This window comes from Sturnira hondurensis, unplaced genomic scaffold, assembly GCF_014824575.4.
Source record: "Sturnira hondurensis isolate 20B ecotype Veracruz unplaced genomic scaffold, ASM1482457v3 Scaffold0022215, whole genome shotgun sequence".
Taxonomy (NCBI): domain Eukaryota; kingdom Metazoa; phylum Chordata; class Mammalia; order Chiroptera; family Phyllostomidae; genus Sturnira; species Sturnira hondurensis.
The window spans coordinates 4,468,661-4,489,040 of NW_028094846.1; the positions used below are offsets into that span (position 1 = coordinate 4,468,661).

At 48.9% G+C, this 20,380-nt stretch overlaps 1 protein-coding gene across 8 annotated transcripts in view; it reads left to right on the forward strand.

The window, feature by feature from the left end:
- The window catches only part of PRRC2C (proline rich coiled-coil 2C), an 80,819-nt gene extending 63,731 nt beyond the window's left edge, over nt 1–17,088 (forward strand). For 4 of the 8 annotated variants that reach the window (XM_037035098.1, XM_037035102.1, XM_037035099.1 and 1 more), the window contains 11 exons: nt 2,559–2,760; nt 4,482–4,685; nt 6,015–6,127; nt 6,484–6,620; nt 9,769–10,000; nt 10,167–10,289; nt 11,136–11,354; nt 11,716–11,819; nt 12,203–12,329; nt 13,120–13,356; nt 15,272–17,088. In XM_037035098.1, coding sequence (XP_036890993.1) covers nt 2,559–2,760; nt 4,482–4,685; nt 6,015–6,127; nt 6,484–6,620; nt 9,769–10,000; nt 10,167–10,289; nt 11,136–11,354; nt 11,716–11,819; nt 12,203–12,329; nt 13,120–13,356; nt 15,272–15,529 — 1,956 coding nt within the window. In that variant the 3' untranslated portion in view covers nt 15,530–17,088. The remainder of the gene's footprint in view (nt 1–2,558; nt 2,761–4,481; nt 4,686–6,014; nt 6,128–6,483; nt 6,621–9,768; nt 10,001–10,166; nt 10,290–11,135; nt 11,355–11,715; nt 11,820–12,202; nt 12,330–13,119; nt 13,357–15,271) is intronic. The other 4 variants (XM_037035101.1, XM_037035103.1, XM_037035105.1 and 1 more) reach the window with 2 other exon arrangements.
- The last annotated feature ends 3,292 nt before the right edge of the window (nt 17,089–20,380 follow it).

The following is a 20,380-nucleotide window of genomic DNA, read 5'->3' on the forward strand; positions in this document are numbered from 1 at the left end:
TGTTCAGGGCAACGGTCTAATGTCACGTCGACAGGTGTAATGCAGTTATCCTTTTGGCCGGTTGTTAATTCTCCAGGAAAACCCTTTAACACTGCCTTTCAGTCAGTATTTTTAATACTTCAAGAAAAAATAATATAGTTAGAATTAAAATGAATTTTAATTAAATTTCATTCACTTAAAACTTTCCCTAGTGTCCTTATTTTTACTCTGACAGCTCTCTTTGGGTAACATAAAAGGTATAGAAAAGTTCTGTTACATGGATATTACTGATAGTATATTTATAATACCAGGGGGAAAATATAGTTAATTAATTATACTTTTTAGTTTCCTTCAATTTCCAAATTTAGAATCTAAATTATCCTGCTATTTAAGTAATGAAGTAAAGCTAAATGTATGTGGCCTGTGCATTATGCAAGTCTGATTAGCTCTAATTTATGTTTTCAACACCATAAAACTGGTATAAAAAGCATTGAACTGTATCAAATTGCTCCAAATCACAAAATCTCCAGTTGTATAAGGCAATTGCATGAAGTTGTTTTTTCACACACACATTCAAAATTTCAAAGCAACTTTTGTTTTAAAATAAAACAGATGTGAATCCAGCAGGCAGAGTGCTGGTGAGGAAAAGGTGTACGCAGACATAAGCATGTAGTGTACTTTGAGTTTATGAAGATAACAGTCATTTTTTTAAAGATTAATTTATATATTATGTCTGTTTTAAAAGGAAAGCAAGGAGGTGTGTAATATTTCTCAAATTCTTACAATGGAAATAAGGTTAAAACTTTAAAAGTTAGTGCAGAGAACCTATAAACTTCCTAATAACCATGCTATTTAAAAATCTTGTTAAAAAGTAGTACACTCATGTAAGACATGGCAACAGAATTTTGCTTTGCTCAGTGGGGCTAAAAATCTCAGACTCCATGTGTATATGCGTGTGTGTCTTTGCTCCATGTTCAAGTAGCCATGGGGCTCTTACGGGTCGGCGCCTGTGCTCACAGCCTCGCACCGTGGGCCCAGGCAGTCACTGGGCGCCGCGTGGGGCCAGTCCAAGTGAGGGGAGACGTGCGCCTCAGTGTATAATGAAATGGATGCTGGGTCTGAAACGGCACTATTTTTTTTTAATTAAAACATCTCAACTTTTATGTTGTTAGCAGGTTTTTATATTGAGTTGAATAAAATGTGATCAAAATTAGTATTACCTCTTTATTTTTTAAAATACAACTACAAAATTTTAAATTATATATATGACTTGCATTTTTATGTCTGTTGAATAGCACTGCTCTAGAGAGACTGAAAATAGATTGAAGTAAGACCTGTTGGTCACCTTTTCAGAAGCTAGGAGACTGCAGCTGGAACCAGTAGCCCCAAACACAAATGGTGCGGCCAGTACCTGAAATGTCCGAGGAGGCCGCAGTGGGGAGCAAGTGTCTCTGCTACACCCAAGCCTAAAACCTAGCTGCTTACATTGCCATTTATCTATCTGTCTGTCTGTGTGTCTATTTATTTATCTATCTATTTACTTATTTTTGGTTGATTGATTCCAGAGAGGGAGGGAAACTACGATTCGTTGCCTTTTGGCGCGTGCCCTGAGGACCAAACCCACAACCCAGGCATGTGCCCTGCCTGGGAATCGAACTCACGACCTTTTGGTTTGTACAGTGACACCCAACCCACTGAGCCACACCAGCCAGGGTCTGCATTGCCTTTTAAAACACTGTGAACAAGTTATTAACAACCACACCTAAAACAAAAGCAAACCAAGAGGACAGCTAGATCAGGAGTGGAACCATAGAAATGAAGAACACATGGAGGGTTAGAAACGGGGGTGGGAGGAGGAGAAGGGGGGAGAAGGTACAGAAAATAGCATAGATGGTAGGTAGAAAATAGATAGGGGGGAGGGCGAGAATAGCGGGGGAAATATAGAATCTAAAGAAGTTGAGACACGTGGATATAAACTAAGGGGGGAGAAGGGTGGGGGAGGGAGTGTGCGGGTGGAGGGGAATGAAGGGGGGAATAGAACAACTGTAATGGTATAATCAATAAAATATATTTAAAAAAATAAAAAATAAAAAAAATATAACACTGTGAACATAAAACAGCCAAACAAAAGGTGCCTGGCATCTGCCATTTGAAAACTGTTGGCCTAAAAAGAAAAAACAGAGGGCACGGGTGTTGGTGGAGAGCCTCGCGTCAGTCCTGGAGTGGCCTGGTGGCTCCGTTTTCTTAGTCACTGGTCAGGGCAGGGACTCAGGTCTAGATGGTACTGGAGCTGTGCCATTGTATGTCACTGACGTGTCTGCCAAAGCTGTCAGCAAGCTCTCTACAGAGACATCATCAAAGCCCACTGCCTCCCAGTTTAAGTAAAAAAGCAGAGATACAGCAGAGGAATGAAAGGTTTGAAACCCCTTGGATCTTCAGCTTTTATTTTTGTCGTTTCTGAAAGATTATATTTGGAATTTAAATATAGGTATATGTACATGTGTGCAACATATTTTTATACACACACACACACCCTTACTCTATGTTAGCATGGTGACTTGTTTGCTGTTTCATTGCAGATGGAGTCTGCCCGGAAGGCATGGGAGAATTCTCCAAGTGTGAGGGAAAAGGGCTCTCCGGCAGCTTCCACAGCCCCTCCGGTCGCCCCTGGGGTCAGCAGCAGTGCCAGTGGGCCCAGCGGTGCAAACTACAGCTCCTTCTCCAGTGCGTCCGTGCCACAGATCCCCGTCGCCTCTGTCACCCCTACAACGTCACTGTCAGGTGGAAGTCTCTGTGCCTTTTAAGAACCTTCCATTCATGCTTGCTTCTCAGGATGGCTTTTTGTTTACTGTCCCCCCCAAAAGTGTTGTTTGCAAAGGATGTCAGATTGTGATAAGTGACTTCCTGCCATTCTTACCCACGCCCCTCTCTTTGCCCTTCCCCAGTTTTCGTTTAGCAAATGCTTCTTGGTGGCTTCCTGAAAACACTTTGCTGGTCCTTCCTTTCTCCCCCGTCCCCACCCTGTCCCCCAGTGTGGATGCTAATGAGTAATTGATGAGGAAAATTTTACCAAGTTTCTCTAAATTTTTCTGTAAAATTTACCTCTTGATTTGTACTTTTGAATTCACACACAGCTAACTTAACCAACAACGATAAAACAATCATACAGCTTTAAAGTTTTTGCGGTCTGTATCTGATTTGAAGGAGGTGTTGGCCTGAATTGGTCAGGTTAACATTTTCTAGTGAAGAGTTGTGAGTAGAGCATTTCCAGTCTCTTTTTTGAGCAGGTGCTGTCCACTGGTTTGGGGGTTCTTGTTTTGTTTGTTTTTAAAGGAGAGCCAGTCAGCGTCCCCTTGTTAGAAAGGTGATCTGTCACCAGTGCGCAGTCCTGTCATTTGGGAGGCTTTGCCGTTCTCAGAATTGCAGGGGCAGTTTCTAAAATGCTCGACTCTGCGGGAAACACCCCCTTTCTCCATATGTATAATCGTAGTTCTTTTACTGAACACAGAAATTTCATTTCACGCTTCCCAATATTCTCTCACGTTTCCAAAGCAGTAACTAAACTCCTTTCCAATAGTTATAAAATGCATGCAGCAAAGAATTTACTTTTTCCAACTGGTCTTTACTGATGGCAATACTGCTTTTCCTTTTTCTGGCATTCTCTGCTAGTTTTAAGTACCAAGACAACCAATCTTTGGGTTACACTACAGTTATTTTCATATTATTTAGAATCAGAAGTTGTGTTTGTTATTTATTAAGACAAGCCCAGAGATTCGAATCAGAGAGCCTTCCAGCTCTGTGTCTGCTGCTATGCAGGCCTCCCCTGCCCCAGCGCTGCCCCCGCTGTGCGGGGCCTCAGCCCTCTGCAGGGGGTCCGTCGGAAGGTGAGGAGATAAAGGGGCTGCAGAGCTTCCTAGTTCTTCCTTTGGAACCGAGCTGCTTCGTTTTTTCCCAGGCCTGTGTGGTTTCTCCTCGGCCTTCCAACCAGGATGAATTTTTCCTGAGGGCCTTCCTGTCGTCCTGCTGAGGGAGACTCGAGTGGAAGAGCAGAGGTCCCTTATCTTGGTCCTCTCTCAGACGCAGCATCCCTAGTTGTCCCATGACAGTAAATGATTGCCCCATCTCCCTTTGTCGTCCAATACTGGTGGTGTCATTTGCTCCAGTGTTACCGTCATTAGAGCTCATTGGTCACCAGACATCTTTGATCTTTCAAGTTGTAGAATGCCGCTTACTTGTCTGCCTGACTCTGTCTCTCTCGCTCTTTCTTACGGTACGCGCAGGGGGGTGCCAGAGAGAGGGGCGGGCTACAGATGGATAGTGATCATTAGGATAATGACGTGTCTCCTTTTAGGCTGCGGAACACACAGCTTCTAAGTACATGGTAGGGCCACAGACATTAATTTTCTGGTTTCTGGTTGGCACTTGAGTTATTTTACCCTGGACAGCTGTGGCACTTTAAAATATACTACATTGTTCCCTTACTTGATCCCTCCCCAATACAGGAGCTGGCACATACACTACCTCTTCTCTGAGCACAAAATCTACAACCACGTCAGACCCTCCTAATATTTGTAAAGTGAAACCCCAGCAGCTACAGACGAGCAGCCTGCCCTCCGCCAGCCATTTCTCACAGCTGAGCTGCATGCCTTCCCTCATCGCCCAGCAGCAGCAGAGCCCGCAGGTCTACGTGTCTCAGTCCGCAGCAGGTGGGGCCGGGCTTGAGTGGGAGGAGTTTCGGAAATCAGGCTTCTGCGTGCGCGTTTCTTTTCTTAGTTACCCTTTCCAGCTGAAGTATTTTTTACCTGCTTTGCAAATTTATTTCCACAAAATATTGACTGCTGTCTTCTTTTTTTTTTTAAGATTTTATTTATTTATTTATCTTTAGAGGGGAAAGGAAGGAGAGAAGGAGAGAAATATCAATAAGTGGTTGCCTCTGGTGCGACCCCTGCTGGGAACTGGTCTGCAAATCAGGTGTATGCCCTGACTGGGCATCGAACTGAGGTGGTTTGGTTCGCAGGCCCCTGCTCAGTCCACTGAGCTGCACCAGCCAGGGTGACTGCTGTCTTCTTGATAAGCATTCTGGCACTCTTGGCAGTGGTTTCTTTCACACGTATTTCACACGTATTAGTGTCTAATAACATGGAAAATACCTTACACATTTGATAGTATTCCAGTCATTATACAAGTTTATTTTCTGAAACTTACCAGATTCTAAACTTCATGGGGAAGAATAAACCTAAGAAAAAATTATGTATTGAGGGTGGGGTAACTTGTACTACTAAATGCCACAATATTAATCTGAACTAAATAGTAAATGAACATTTGAATAATACTCAAACTCAATAATAATCAAACTCAGTAATGATTTAAATTCAAAATAACAGTGAAGCTATTTCTTGCCTTTCCATGTGGGCAATAGTAGAACGATTGATAACCAGCATCTTTAATACCCAGTATCTGTAGGGTCATGGATGTTATATTGGGCTCTTAGTTAAGAACCTTGCTGGTGAGCATATAAATTTGTCATAATTCTTTTCGAAAAGTTTCTCAGTATTTTATGTGTACATACTGTAGTAACAATGTCATTGTTAATAAGTTTATTTGTATCAGGTAAATAAGTTTACTTTTTACAGATAAACTTATTAATCAAAGACGTGTATGCGGGTGTTCGTTCATTGCAGCACCATTTATAATGGTGCCAAATTTAAAACAATACAGGAAGTTCTTCAAAACATAGCACGTTGCAAAATAGTGTGTATAATACGTAGATATCTTAAAAATCTGTACCAAATTCTCTCAATTATTAAATGTCTGACCTTTTCAACATTTCACTCAACTGTAGTTGATAGAGGTAAAGTTGGAGTGGGTTTGCTGTTCAGTGGGTTCTTTTTTAATTTTGGTGGAGTATGTAAAACGTTCCTAGTTTACACCCGATTGGCAGGGCATGAGAGGCGTCACTTCAATGTCGTAGACCGATGTGTTGAATTCTGAGATGAGACACTCACAACGGCTTGTTTCCTCCCGACGGTGTGTAGCTCAGATCCCAGCCTTCTACATGGACACCAGCCACCTGTTCAACACCCAGCACGCACGGCTGGCTCCCCCGTCGCTGGCTCAGCAGCAGGGCTTCCAGCCAGGCCTTTCTCAGGTGGGCACCACAGGCTCCCCCCGTGCTGCGGTTGCTCCTCGGCAGTTCTATGATGTGACAGTTATCTTGGGCTGCAAATAATAGACTCTTTGAAGTTATAAACTTATTTTAATGACATGGGACAGCCCATAATTACCAGTGTTAAAACCTTGCCAAATTTTGCCAAAGCTTAATGGTTAACAATGTAGAATCAAGTAGTGATTTGAAAGGAAAAGGTAAATGTTTACATTCGGTTTTGCTCTCAAAGGAAACTGGTACGTGGCGTGAATCTCTCATTCTCTCTGTAGCTGGTTTTATTTCCCCCGTCGTGAGTGGTTTCCACGGCGCTCATGCGCTGCTCTCTCCTTGCTTGGCAGCCCGCCTCGGTGCAGCAGATCCCGATCCCCATCTACGCGCCCCTGCAAGGGCAGCACCAGGCCCAGCTGAGTCTGGGGGCTGCGCCCGCCGTCTCCCAGGCGCAGGAGTTGTTCGGCTCTTCCCTGCAACCATACAGGTAACCCTCCAAAGTGCATTTGTGGTTTGGAGACAGTATAACTGCTGACCTTTTTTGCCGTATTCCTCCTCTTCCTCCTGTACCCTGTAAGCTAGGGTGACCCCGTTACAAACAGCATTATGTTATTGGTCAGGTTGATTGTGTCGTGAACCTCAGTCTCTGGTCATTTCAGTCCGACTTCACTGAACAAAGCCAAGCCTCAGAGCTTCTTGAGGAAGAGGGTAACGGCAGTCCCAGGGTAGTTAAAATCGTGGGAGGTAGCTGCTGCGGTGTCAGAAGTGCAGGTGCCATCTTGCTCCTAACAGCGAGAACCCGAGTCCGCTGTGTCTGAGTGCAGGCCAGGGCAGACTGTGATGCAGAGGAGCAGTGGGCCAGGCAGGGAAGGGAGTCGCGTTGATGCCTGTGGTTGCCACACAGCGGCTCGTGAAGTTAGTCTCTGCACAGGCGTCCTCTTTTGACAGGGAGGTTGGGGCTTGAAGGGCTTGCGTTTTTGTTTGTTTATTTGTACCTAAGGTTACACTGCAAGTAAGTGACAGCCCCTGTTCAACCACAGGTGCGTCTCCTCTCCAGCTTAATGAGAGTGGGAGCCTGGGGACAAGAATTAGTGGCGGCAGCACTCACAGCAAGGCTGCCGTCGTTCCTGCTCATTGTGGTGGCAGTAAAATCCTCGAAACAAAAACTAAATTACTTTTTAGGGCAGCTTAGGAAGGTTGGAGAGTTATGCATTTGCTTTTAGAAATGGGTTGGGTTTTGATGTGGTTCAGATAGAATCTCCACACTTTGTAGATTAGACTTGGCATTGATCGATAGAGCACAGCAGTTTTCAGCTGGTGTGTTGCAAGCATTTTTAAAGACGAAGTCGCTGATTGGTCATTTGGGCACTGACCTCTTTCTCTTTAGATGGTCACATTTTAAAAAATCACAGCAGCCATTTAGCTGGACATGTAACAGTATAATAGCTGTCTAGTGTGAATGATTAACAATACTTTTTTTGTCAGATCAACAAAAAAATACATTTTCAGTGTGCCACAGAGTTTCAGTGACTAGTCTGTGTGTGTCCTGAGATGACAAAGGTTGGAAGTCCCTGGCGTAGCACGTTTCTTTGAGATTTTACGGAAGCCACACTCCTGCACCGGCCTAGGGTTAGCTGCCTGCCCTTCCTTAACAGAGCAAGATTGTCAGTAAACTCTAGAAATGTGGCTCTCGCTTCTGTTCTTCGGTGAGCGATTCTTCAGTAGAATTTAGTGCATCTGTGTAAGTTAGTTACATAGTATGTTTCATTTTCTGTTATCACCCCATCGTTTAGTTTGCTCATTCCAAGAGATTGCCTGTAAAAGTGAAACTATTTACCCCAACTAGAAGTTAGAGGCTGTCTCTTTTGTATTGGGTATCTTGGAATTTGTGCTAAAAATAAAAATCTAAAATTTCTAATTCAGAAATAGCAAACAGATTCAGTCTCACAAACCAGTCTCCTTTGCGTTGGCATCAGCTGCTTGACATGTTGAAAAGCTGCAGCTACCTTCCAGCTCTGGCGGAGAGGCCAGTGGCTGTGGGGGCAGGGGGGCAGCACGGCAGAGCTGCCCGCTCGGTAGAGCTGCCCGCTCAGTAGGAACGCCGTGTGAGCTGCGCGTGTGATCGCGGCTGCTGCTCAGAAGGCCCGGGCGTAGGCTCTGAGCGCCGCCTGCGTCGGCACCACGCCCGTCTGCTGCTCCTTGCTCTCGGCCTGCTCAGTTTGTGTTCATTAGGGAATCCCTGAGTTAATTTCTCCCAGCACAGTTTTACAGTGTGTTTGTTTTCCCATTTTATACTTGAAGCATAAATTACAAGGAGACATTGTTAAGATGACTTGTGACACGAGATCAGGGGTGTCAAACTCATTTTCACCAGGGGCCACATCCACTTCGCGGTTGCATTCAAAGGACCGATGTAATTTAGGACTGAATACACGTGACTGCTCATTAACAGTTAAGTGAGAGCTCGGCACTGCCACCGGGTAGAAGCCAGGTGGAGGGCTGGGTTCAGCCCGCGGGCCTTGCATTTAACACACCTGTGTAGTGGCTTTTGTCCTCCCACGTGTCATTTTAACAAAGTAAGGTGTTACTGGTGACACTATCTTTGCCACTACTTCAGTTTTATGAAGTGCACATTGGAAGCCTCTCCTGAGGGTTAGTTCAGCATTGGATTTTCTTAATGTTTTCAAATTGTCGTAGTGTGCACTTCACCCTTGTGACTTACTTATTGTATAAATGGAAGTTTTGACCTTTTGATCATAATGTTGTGTCCGGTACTTTAAAGTTGCTAAGAAAGTAGATCTTAGAAGTTCGCATTTGAAAAATGTGTGACTCTACGCTGACAGGTGTTGACTTACTGTGCTGGTCACTTTGTATTACACAAATACTAGATCATTATGTTTAATATATTATACCTCAACTTGGGGGAAAAACAACCCTGGCTGGTGTGGCTCAGTGGGTTGAGCGCCGGCCTGCGAATTAAAAGGTCGCCAGTTCAATTCCCAGTCAGGGTACATTCCTCGTTGTGGGGCATGGGGCGGGGGGCGGGCATTGTGGAAGACAGCCACACACTGAGGCTATATATTTTATCTCTTTATCCCTCCCTTCCCCTCTTTAAAAAATAAATAAATTATACATATATATATATGTATGTATGTATGTATATATATTTAAAGATACTTCATGAATAACCCTGATACGAACTAGTACTCTGCTTCGTTCCATAGAGGTCTTGAGGCCTCCTGTAGGAAACATGAGGGGAGTCATGAAATACAGGTGATGAAAGTCAGAGCCGTCGGTGCTGTGAGTTAGAGGCAGTGTCAGCGCCAGAGAGGAAACGAGAAGGCTGGCTCTGAGCCCGCTGATGAGTACACGGGGCAGGGAGCGTCCTCATTATTCGAGAGGCGGGGAGACCTCAGTTTCTAGGAAGAGGACACCTTTCCCCAGAACTTCGGCACGTGGGACCTCTGTGTAGCAGGCCCCACGGCTGAAAACAAGCACCTCGTGCGCGGTCTGTGGTCTCCGCCTCTTTTCTCAGGCTCATTGGGGCTCTGGGCACTTAGGCCACTCCCCCTGAGGGTTCCAGATTCTAGGCAGAACCGAATTCTGACACAGCCTTTCGCTTCATCGCCGTGCAGGTCTCAGCCGGCCTTCATGCAGAGCGGCCTGTCCCAGCCGTCGGTGGTCCTGTCCGGCACCGCCATCCCCAGCTTCCCCGCGGTCCAGCACCAGGAACTCGCCAAGGCGCAGTCGGGCCTTGCCTTCCAGCAGACCTCCAGCGCTCAGCCTATCCCCATCCTGTACGAGCACCAGCTGGGCCAGGCCTCGGGGCTGGGGGCCTCGCAGCTGATGGACACGCATCTTCTGCAGGTGAGTGCCGCAGCAGGCGACTTAAGGACAGTTTTTAAAGAAAATGTGAGAAGACACCACAGAAAACAAAGGTCTTCCTGTTTATCTAATAGCGAATTCTTACAGGTTCGCTTTGGAGCCATAACCTTACCGATCTTACTGCTGTGTTCCTGTTGCTGTTTTCTAGGCTAGAGCAAATCTTACCCAGGCTTCGAATCTTTACTCTGGACAAGTACAACAGCCTGGTCAGACAAACCTTTACAACACCGCCCAGCCCCCGAGTGCTCTCCAGCAGGTAAACTGTGGCACGGTACATTTCCTCCGCTTCCGGTGCTGCTGCCGTCACCTCTTCTCCCGTGTGGGGGTTTCAGAGCCAAGGTGGGAACGTGCGTGGGAGTTTCCTCCAAGTCAGCCCAGGGCTCCCACGGGGCCCCTGTGGGCCCACGACACCCATCTCCCCCCCCCCCCCACTTGCCTCAGACGCACTTTTTCTTTTGGTCTTATAACAGGTTTCCGTGTGGTCGTTGATTTTAACAAAGGGCCCCGCGAGTATAAATGTTTGAAACTGTCCTTAGGGATGTGCAGTTACTAGTCAGTGCGAGGTGGGCTCTAGTCCGTTCCTGCCAGAGGCGAAGGGAAGCTAAAGACCACTCTGCCCCGGTGACCATAGTACGTAGGCGGCACGGCAGAGGGCGAGTGGCGAGCGCATTTCTTAAGTGTGTGATTGCAGTGATAGTTTTCAGTGGGGAAAATGTGTGTTTTTTGAAACTGTCTCTTAGCAATATCATTAACGGGTTCACTCTTTAAAAGTGGGTGGGGGGCAAGAGGAAGGAGGCAAGCCCTCGGTCGTTTTCTTGTAGCTAGTTTTGGTAGCTGTTTCAGGAGTGAGGACTCAAGTGTATGGCCTTACTGACACTCAAAATAAGTGGGTGCTTGGAAAGTTGTCCCTACTTCCTTACAGTGTATCCCCATGATTTTACTGTATCCTGTGGTGGTTTGGCATGTACTATAGATGAATTCAAAGACAGTTATAATTATTTCAGTTGAGTAGTTTCTCCACTGCCAGTTTATACTGTTGCCCCCCTAGTAAAAGGAGAAGAGCTGTGCTGTGGGCAAGGGGGCCGCTCGCTCCAGTTTCGGTTTGCTTGTGTCCCAGGTCACTGTGCCTCTGCCGGCGCCCCAGCTCTCCCTGCCGAACTTCGGGTCCGCGGGGCAGCCTCTGATTGCTCTGCCTCAGGCTCTGCAGCCCCCCTTGCAGCACACCGCCCCCCAGGCCCAGGCCCAGGGCCTGGGGCGCCCTGCACAAGCCAGCCAGCCCTTCCGGGGGCTGGTGCCCGCGGGGGCCCAGCACAGCATGATGGCAGCCGCCGGGAAGGTAAGGGACGCGGGTGCCCGTGTGCGCTGCGCGGGCCGGGACACTGACGTGCGGTGGTGCTGCCGCCCCGGGACGTCCCAGACCCCAGCGTACTTCAGATGGGTTGGCCTCCCCTGTGTTTTACCTCGGCACAAAGGATTCACCAGTTTTGGGGGAGAGTTGTGTTTATACTGCCCCTTAGACTTCGCAGCCACAAATTTAGCCTTGTTAATTTCATGGTATCTGAAAGCCAGTTGTAGGATTTTGGTACTGAGGTTCTTTGCCCTTTGCTGGATTAAGGTTTCATATATTGAATACTAAACACAGCACGTTAGCTTACGGGATTGCAGAAATGTTAGGTTTATTTTGTTCTCTTTCTCAGATGTCAGAAATGGAACTGAAGGCCTTTGGAAGTGGCATTGATATAAAACCAGGCACCCCTCCAATCAGCGGAAGAAGCACCACACCCACCTCTAGTCCCTTCCGGTAAAACGGGCATTTGTGTTTGCTATAGAATTCCCAAATGACTGAGCACCGTTTGTTTGTTAGATGTGTGCTGTGCAGCCAGTCCCGTGGTAAGCACAAGACGTTCTGATAGTTCTAGCCGAAATGTTAAGCTGTTGAATTATTAAGAATGTGTTTGGTGTACTGTATTGCAAGAAAAACTTTTAAATACAGGGCAAATGTAGCCAGTATCCTTGCTCACCTCTGCCTCTCCCTGTCTCCCCACTGCCGTGACGTTTGGTAACTTATCTTGGTAAATTCCTACCAACAACCAAATCTGTGAGTCTGCCGAGCGCACTGTCTAGGAATCTAACAGCCTCATTACCTGGCACTGCCATACTGACCAGTGACGACTTCTTTCCAAGGGCCACTTCCACCAGTCCGAACAGCCAGTCCAGCAAAATGAGCAGCACTGTCTATCAGAAGCAGTTCCAGTCAGCCCCCGCCACTGTGAGAATGACCCAGCCATTTCCTGCACAGTTCGCACCCCAGGTGGGCCGCGGCGAGTGAGAGACAAGGGTGGTCTACGTGCAAGTGCTTGCTGCCCTGGCGACTCTGCTGAGCGGGAGTCCTGCCCGTCAGACCCAGTTCAGGCACCGTTTTGATGAGAGTTTCTTACTAGCAGTAAACGGATGACGTTTAAGTGCAGTCTCTGTCATTTCCAGCTAGACACAGGCAACTGTAGTTCTAAAGCAGACAGTAGGAACAGAAGATTCCCCACACAGCCCTAATCATTTGAGTTCTGTTCCTTTTATCTTTTTGAAGAAATTGATTTTTCAGAGAAGGGTCCCAGTGCTTAGTGTTTTCCAGGTTTTTTGTTTCTTTGCTTTCACTGTGTTTTTTTTGTTTTTGTTTTTTTAAGATAACTATATAGGTGAAGTACATTTTCCAAGAGGTATTTTAATATACGTATAAAAATGTTGGCCTCACTTCTCTTTGCTGATCAGAAAGAAGGACTAAAATAAATAAGAACGCTCACAAACTAGAACTGGTACCTAAGAAAACAAGTACTTGTCCAATCAGCGTTTTTTGCATTTATTTTCTGGTTATGTTTGGTATAGGCGTGTACCTTTTCTGCAGTGACCTCTTTTTAAAGGACGCCCTAAGTAATAGCGTCCCTACCCTCGTCTCCCGTTAGAGGGCCCGGGGGGCCCGCCATCCCGGTCCAGGTCCTTCCCTGGCGGAGTCGGTACAGATTTACTCTGGGGTGAGCCAACCGGTCTAGTTGGCACAAAGAAATTTTTAACAGTTTAATGTTGTATGTTTTGTTTTTTTCACTCAGATCCTCTCTCAGCCTAACCTGGTCCCTCCATTGGTAAGAGCCCCACATACTAACACCTTCCCAGCGCCCGTTCAGAGGCCGCCAATGGCACTGGCCAGTCAGATGCCTCCTCCGCTGACCACAGGCCTCATGAGCCATGCTCGTGTGCCCCATATGGCCAGGGGTCCTTGTGGATCGCTGGCGGGAGCCAGAGGCCCTCAGGCCCAGGCCGCGCTGAAGGCTGAACAAGACATGAAGGTTAGTACCGTGCTGGCGACGCCAGGGCGGCCCTCTGTCTGAGCCGTGTCTCCGCTGCTCTGGGCCCGCCACCACACCCCGGCACTCCTGTCCCGGCAGGCTGGCCCAAGCCGGTCACTCTCAGGCATTCTCCATTTTTTTAAAAATTATTATTATTTACTTTTTTTTCTCCCTGTTCCCCACACACACACCTTCCCCCCCCCCCCGCCTTTTTTTTTCTTTTGCAACTATTGTCAACAAGCAGGTTAACATTTTAAACTCATGGCCAAATGAATTGCTTATAAAATGAATATTTGAGGGAGATCTGAGTTTAGCTGCTACATTTTTTGAAAGAGCAAAAAAAGGTAACATGGACTATTACAGGCTTTCCCATTTTCTTTCTTTGTTTTTCTCCCCCCACCCCTTCTCCAAGCTTACAATATGAATTATGGTTCTGTGAAAACTTGGGTAAGACATGTTACCCAGTTTGAGTCATCCAAGTCCCATGTTCTTCTCAAACTGTGCTCACGCTCCTTTCTGCCTGCCACCTGGAGTGGCCGTGTTCCACAGCAGTTAGTGTGGTGGCTGTAGAGAAAGAATTCAGACACGCACTCTGGGACCCTTCACCACGAGAGGCGCGAACCCAGGAGGTGTGCCGGTGCAGGGGTGCCTGTGGGCGCCTGTGCGGGGCAGTTTCTATAGCGGGAGCCTCACCGGCTGCCTGTGCCGCCAGCCGGCCCGTTTGCCTTGTGTTCACTTAGACGGGACTCGAGAGGCCTCCGTCGTCATGCCTGTGTCGTCATTGCTCTGTATCAGGTCGAACCAGCACAGGGACAAGCTTGCTGCTTCCAGACAGGGACAGGCCGCCATCGGCTGGCCTCTGGGCAGAAGCACATTCGACATACCCCTGTAGAGTGCAAGGTGGACAGCTGCAGTTTCCTTCCAGGCAGATAGCCCCACATCTGACCCTGAGTGGTCAGATTGAAGACTGCCCCTCGGTGGGACTCCTGGCACCTGTGGCCTGCCTGTGGGGGGCCGAGGGCCTGCATGACGGGTGCAGGTGCCACATCTGTGTAGACATCTCTGGGTACCATTTGGTTTTGGTTTCCAGTTCCCTTTCTGGCTCCTTGGCACTTTTCATAAATTCCCATGTTGGAAATGGCATTGTAGTTAATAAAGGGGTGGAGAAGGGCACAAATTTCTTGAAAATTGCCTCAGTGTTTTGGACAGTGCTGAGGACTCGCAGAACGTGTGGGGCTTTTTTATGTGCAGGAGGTGTAGAAACGTTTGTTACATTGGTGTAACTTGCAGAAGGACGTAAGTATGTATGTACCTGGGGCACGCAGTCATTAAAACGAGGCGGTTATGTCGGCAGCTCAGAGTGTGGTAGGAGCACGCAGAACCCCGTGGTCCAGTGAGGGTGCGGTCACTAATCTCTGCTGCTCTTCCCCGCAGAGCAGAGCTGTGGGAAGAGGACTCAGCCACAAGACCTTTGGTCCTAGGTGTTGGTAATGCCTCAATATAAGTGCTTCCTTTCCGTTCTCCTGTAGACCACATGTCGATAACTAGCAGTTTTAAGTGTTTCGTATGTGTTTCAAGTTTGCGAGCAGGCTCCCTAAGTAGAATTTGATATCATTAAGGTTTGTTCCAGACAAGATACAAACCAGTAGCCACTCCCATTTTATTATTTTAAGAGGGTAAACTTGGAACAAGTGGTGGGAGGTAGTCCTGTTCTTTTCATATATTTCGTAAAAATCCCATGGAATGTTTTCAGTGACAGAAATTCTTCCATTGAAAGATCAGTGAGGTACTTCTGGTTTGGGTCAAACCAGTGGGGAAAGCCGATCGGTGATGGGCGAGAGAGTCCAGACTGAGAGCGGTTGACAGGCTTTGGTGAAGCTGCGGCGGCTTCAGTTGTTGTTTCTCACTCTTTAAGGCAAAGCAGAGAGCAGAGGTTCTTCAGTCCACGCAGCGCTTCTTCTCCGAGCAGCAGCAGAGCAAACAGATAGGCGGCAAGACCCCGAAGGTGGACGGCGACGCAAGCAAGCCTCCTGAAGTGCTGGCCGACGCTCCTGGTGTCTGTCAGGAGAAAGGAGAGGAAAGGCCCCCCCCTGCACCCACTGTGGCCACCAAACCTGTTCGGACTGGACCCATCAAGCCTCAGGCCATCAAAACCGAGGAAACGAAATCTTAAAAGGCTGTGGTTTATTGCAGGGCCTGGGGGAGGGGCGAGGGGGAGGAGGAAGGGTGCAGTCGGGCAGTGCCAGCAGCCAGAGGGCTAAGGGGTCTGTGACAGCATCCTATCCGGAGCTCGGAGGCACACAGGAGGACACAGGAGCCATTCGCCCTGATACAAGCCGCACCCGCTACACAACACGCGCCCCGTTGGTTGCCGTGCATCTTGGCCTGAATTTACGTACAGACACACGCACACAGTCCTGGAGTGCGTATCATTTAGAACTAAACCATTACAGTTAGGTGGGACACCAGAAGTAAGAGGGAACGAACACTGCCGAGGAGGAGCCCGGCCCCGGCAGTGAGGTGATCCCAGGTGGTGGAGCAGCTGGGCATGGGTGGCCCTGGGGGGTGAAGGGCGGTTAGGGACTGGGGCTGCGCAGAGGAGCCCATGTCTGACCCTGGCGGCTTGCTATTTTTGTAACGGGATTGAGTTGAACACAAAGAACCGTAACGGGTCTTCCCTTCTTCCTGGATGAGTGAACGATGGTGAAACGGTGCCGTCAGCTCCTGAACATCCCCGAGGGCAGGGTTGGCTGCTGCTTCTGTTGGAACGGTGCTGCGTTCGGTCGAAGCCCAAGGCTTTGAAGTGTGGCTGGGCTTCTGGCTTCCACGGAGCTCTGCCCACTCAGACACGGCAGCCTTGGTGAATACTAGTTAGGGCGAGTCTTGCTCACCTGTACTTGGTCATCTTTGTGTGAATCTGTGGGGTGTGGCGGGGTGTTTTTGTTTTGGTTTGTTTTGATCTTTTTAAAACGGTTTCTAGCTGATACTCATGAAGACCTGTGAGCACCCAGAACGATGTCCCTGGTGAAAGGAGGTCCTGGCGGGAAGGTGCGTGCCTCACCAGAGCCGCCGCGTCCCGCCTTCTGGCCGGGCCCTCTGCTGGGGAAACAAAGTCAAGTCTCAGATAATGCCTTTGTCATTGTACCCTCTAGGATTCTAGCTGTAGGACCGTCCTGTGTCATACCTCCGTGAGTGTAAACCATGTTGTCCCTGCTTACGGTGCGTGGTCGTGACCGTGCTCGATCGGAGCTGTTTCTGATGACGTTATTCCAGAGTGTTTTCTTTCCAGATGATGGTGGAGAAGCTAATAAAAAAATGGTGCCAGGTGCCACGACAGTAACAGAACTTCGCTGTTTTCTGGGGCTTTGTTTTTTACCTTTTTTTTATGGAGCGTGCCGATGTCTCCGGTTGGGTTCAGATGACTGCGGAACCTGCTGCTATGGATGCGTAGCATACTGCTATTGGTCTTTTTGTATAAATAAATATATATACATATATATATATAATTTGGATTTTTGGAGACTTTAGCTGTGCTGTCAACTTTGGAAAAACTATCTCGGTTGTACCGTGTTGGGTTGGCATTGTACAGAAATTAACAGCCATATTGGTCTAGAATCGTTCGACATAATTTTTTCCATTTGTACAGGGGTAACGCACTGTATTAAATATGTAAGGTCTTAATCTACATGGGTTTGACTACAGACGCTAATAAAGTATTCTCTAAATAATGAATCCTGGAGCTTCTAATCCATTCCTGGGATCTGAGGCAGGGTCTTCCCTGCGCCACAAGCGGTGGACAGTGTTCTTCTGCAAAGACCCGATTTCTGACTTCTGGCAGCTGTGTAAGCTCCGACTAAAAGCAGTCATGGCGGGCGAGGGGCACGGCCTGCCCCTGGAGCGGCTGCCTCCGTGTCGGGGCCCTTGAGGAGGCAGGGGTCTGAAAGGTGCGCAGTGAGTGCCGAGGGGCGAGTCGTCACATCGTTTTTCTGTGCAGGAATTGGACCCAAACTTCATCGCAGTCCTCCGGATTGTGTTTCTGCCACATTCATTCACACGCACACAGCCAGCCACCTTCACCTACAAAAGCAGAGGAGGATTTGTCGTTGGCTCAGCCCATAGAAGGGATTTGCTGGGGGTGTCTGGAATACAGGGCTTCAGACCGTTACTCCTGAGGGCGGATGTGCCTTATTCACTGCCGGCCTCTGATTCCTCCATGCGTACGAGACCCCCCTCCTAGTGAGCGCTGCCATGGTAGCGGGCCTCTTGGTGTGAGGGCCTTCCCCACACGTATGCCAGGTTGGTGTGGGGGTGAGACCAGGGCACGAGTCTGTACCAAGGAAGCTTCAGCCCCCCCCCCCCCCCCATGTATCTGCCTTCTCCGTCGGCACTGTTTTTCACGGTCGGTCCCGTAGATTCAGCCCTAAATGTTTGCACCTACAGAGGAACCAAGTACATAGCTTAGTGTTGTGTGCCTTCATTTGCAAGCCACTGGGCGTCTGCTCAGCTGGTCAAAGTAACCCCTCTGGTGCCTCAGGCCCTTTCCTGGCCAGTGTCTGCAACGGGAAACAATGACAAACGCCTGCCCAGTGGACAGAACACACTTAGGTCTGAGCTGCTTCTCCGTCTGCTCACACTAGTCTCGTGGCTTCCCCGACGGGACAGGATCACCCCGGAGTGCTGCACTGAGGAGCTGACCGTAGGTTTGGCCAAAGAGACTACACTCTGCCCCTCACACTGTTCTGGTGAGGAGGAGGAGGGTGCGTTTTTGTCCTTAGCTGATAACAAATGGCACTTGATGGTGGGAGGAAAGATAGGGGCTGTAGAGTTGGAGAATGGGGGGCAGGCTAGTTTGAAAAGGCATCTTTTTAACTGGTTTTCACAATACGGATTACAGAAAGTAAAGCTCAACCTACATTGTTGGCCAGAGGCAGGATGCAGGAGATAGAGTCGGACTGTACCATAGGTGGAAAAGAGGTTGAGGGGACAGTGAGAACCCGGGTGTCAGGTATGTCCTACCTAACAGGTCACCAGGCCTCCTTACAGCTTGGATACCCCATGTTTCATAGCTTCTGTGAACCTTCCTCATCTTCACGACCCTTTTCAGTTTCTTCTACCCACAGTCCGCAGTGAACCGCAGCTGACCTGTTTGTGAAAACTGCCTTCGTTTCATTTCATTTTAGGAATACACTTACCTCTCATCCAGTCCTCTAATGAAGCTGTTTACGAAATGAAATGGAAAAGAACAGGATGATGATGTGAGAACATGCTCACTGCCGCTGCGTTCACACGTTGCTGCTTTTTGTGTCGTGGCGGAGAAACGGGTCCTTGGTCCCCCGGCTGGGCTGGTCCCCATTACACCCCTCAGGTATAGGGCCAAGTCCGCTGTTGGAGAGCCAAGCAGCATCTCTAGAGTTTTCCTGAAATACCCAGAAGTCGGTGGCATCCGATCTCGAGCGGAGTGCTGTTGGTTTCCAGCCTGCCTTGGGGTCCAGTAGGTAGAAGTTCATTGCTGTGGTAGGGCCAACTTGGGTTCTTGAGTAAAAGCCCCCAACTTTTTCTGGACCGGTGGCCCGTCAAAGTGCCGAATCAGGTAGCATGGGCACCTCAGTGGCCTGATTTTAGATCCATGTTTCGGGTGAAGCCCACGCCCTCTGAGACTCCTTCCGAGTGGCAATGGTTTTCACCTTGAATTGCTGATTAAGGGCCCCAGTCTTTCATTGTCTTTTCCAAACTCCTCAATAGGCCTCAGTGAGAGGCATTGTCCTGAAAGTAGGACTTCCCTTTACCCTCTCAAAAGCTTGACATGCTCAATTTGCCCGTTTATTCCTTTTCAACAGAATCCATCCCAACTCCCCACCAGTGAAAATTGTACCAAGTAGCCATAACAGCTTGCCTGGGGCAGGGGGCGGGCAGTTGCTAGTCACGCTCCACTCACCGCCAGCAGCAGGCTTCTCTGCCCATTAACCCACCGCCAAAATCTCTCCCGTGATGCAGCTACAGCGAAGACCTCCGTCAGGTCCACGAGCAGCTAGAGCAGGGATGGCCCTTCAGAGCCACCCCCAAGTCAAGGCAAGGGGGCTGGGCATTCCTTCTTTTAGGGTGGTCAGTCCTGGGTGGGGCCTGTGAACCTGGCTACGGCAGTTGTCCAGCTGAAAGAGGCGTCTGGGGCGGGACCAGCCATCCACACCCCTGGACAAACCAGGGCCTCAGCCTGGAGGGCTTGGAGCCGGACAGGAAGCTCTTCGGATATTTGGCGCAAAAGTATTACAAGCAGGGGGAATCCCTGGAAGCAAGGAGGCCAGGTGGTTGGAGCAGAACAAAGAAGAGGGAGAGGGTCTGAGGTCCGAGATGGTCAGGGACACCAGTTGGGAAGGACGGGAGCAGAGTGGGCTTTGAAGGCCATTCTGAGGGTTCGGGCTTTTGCCTGGAAATGTGAAGCTGTTGGCAAGTTTGGAGTGGAGGAGTTACGGGTCGTGACTCCCAAATAATTAGAGGGTTGCTCTGGCGGTGTGTAAAGAACAGACTGGAGAAGGGACAAGGTTGAAAACACACCAGTTGGGAAGCTTTGCAGTGATTCCTGCCAGAGATGCAGGGGACCTGTGGCCCCGGGGCGCTGACAGTGGGGGAGGCAAGGAGTGGCCAGCTTCTGGGTGCAACCTCAAGAGCCGAGCTGAGTGAGGTCCTGCATCTAAAGGGTGACCGGTCATCGAGTCTCGTGGTTTTCTCTGGCCACACACAGCCCAGTGAGGACGGGCGTCAGCAGGTGGAGAGGGGGTGGGACTCGGGCTTGGCAAGCAGCCAAGCAAGTGGGTCAGGGAGCTGAGAATGCCCTTGAGGGCCTCCTCGCCCCGGGGCCAGCACTAAGTACACTGTCATCTCAGCAGGTGTGTGGGGTCTGTGAGAAGACCCAGCTTAGCGGCCTGCAGAGACCCAGGCTGACTCCCGTCCACAGCAGAGCGTGAGAACCCCAAACTTGGGCTGGCGTGGGTGTGGCGAGGCACACAGTCCCTACTGGTGCCTTTGG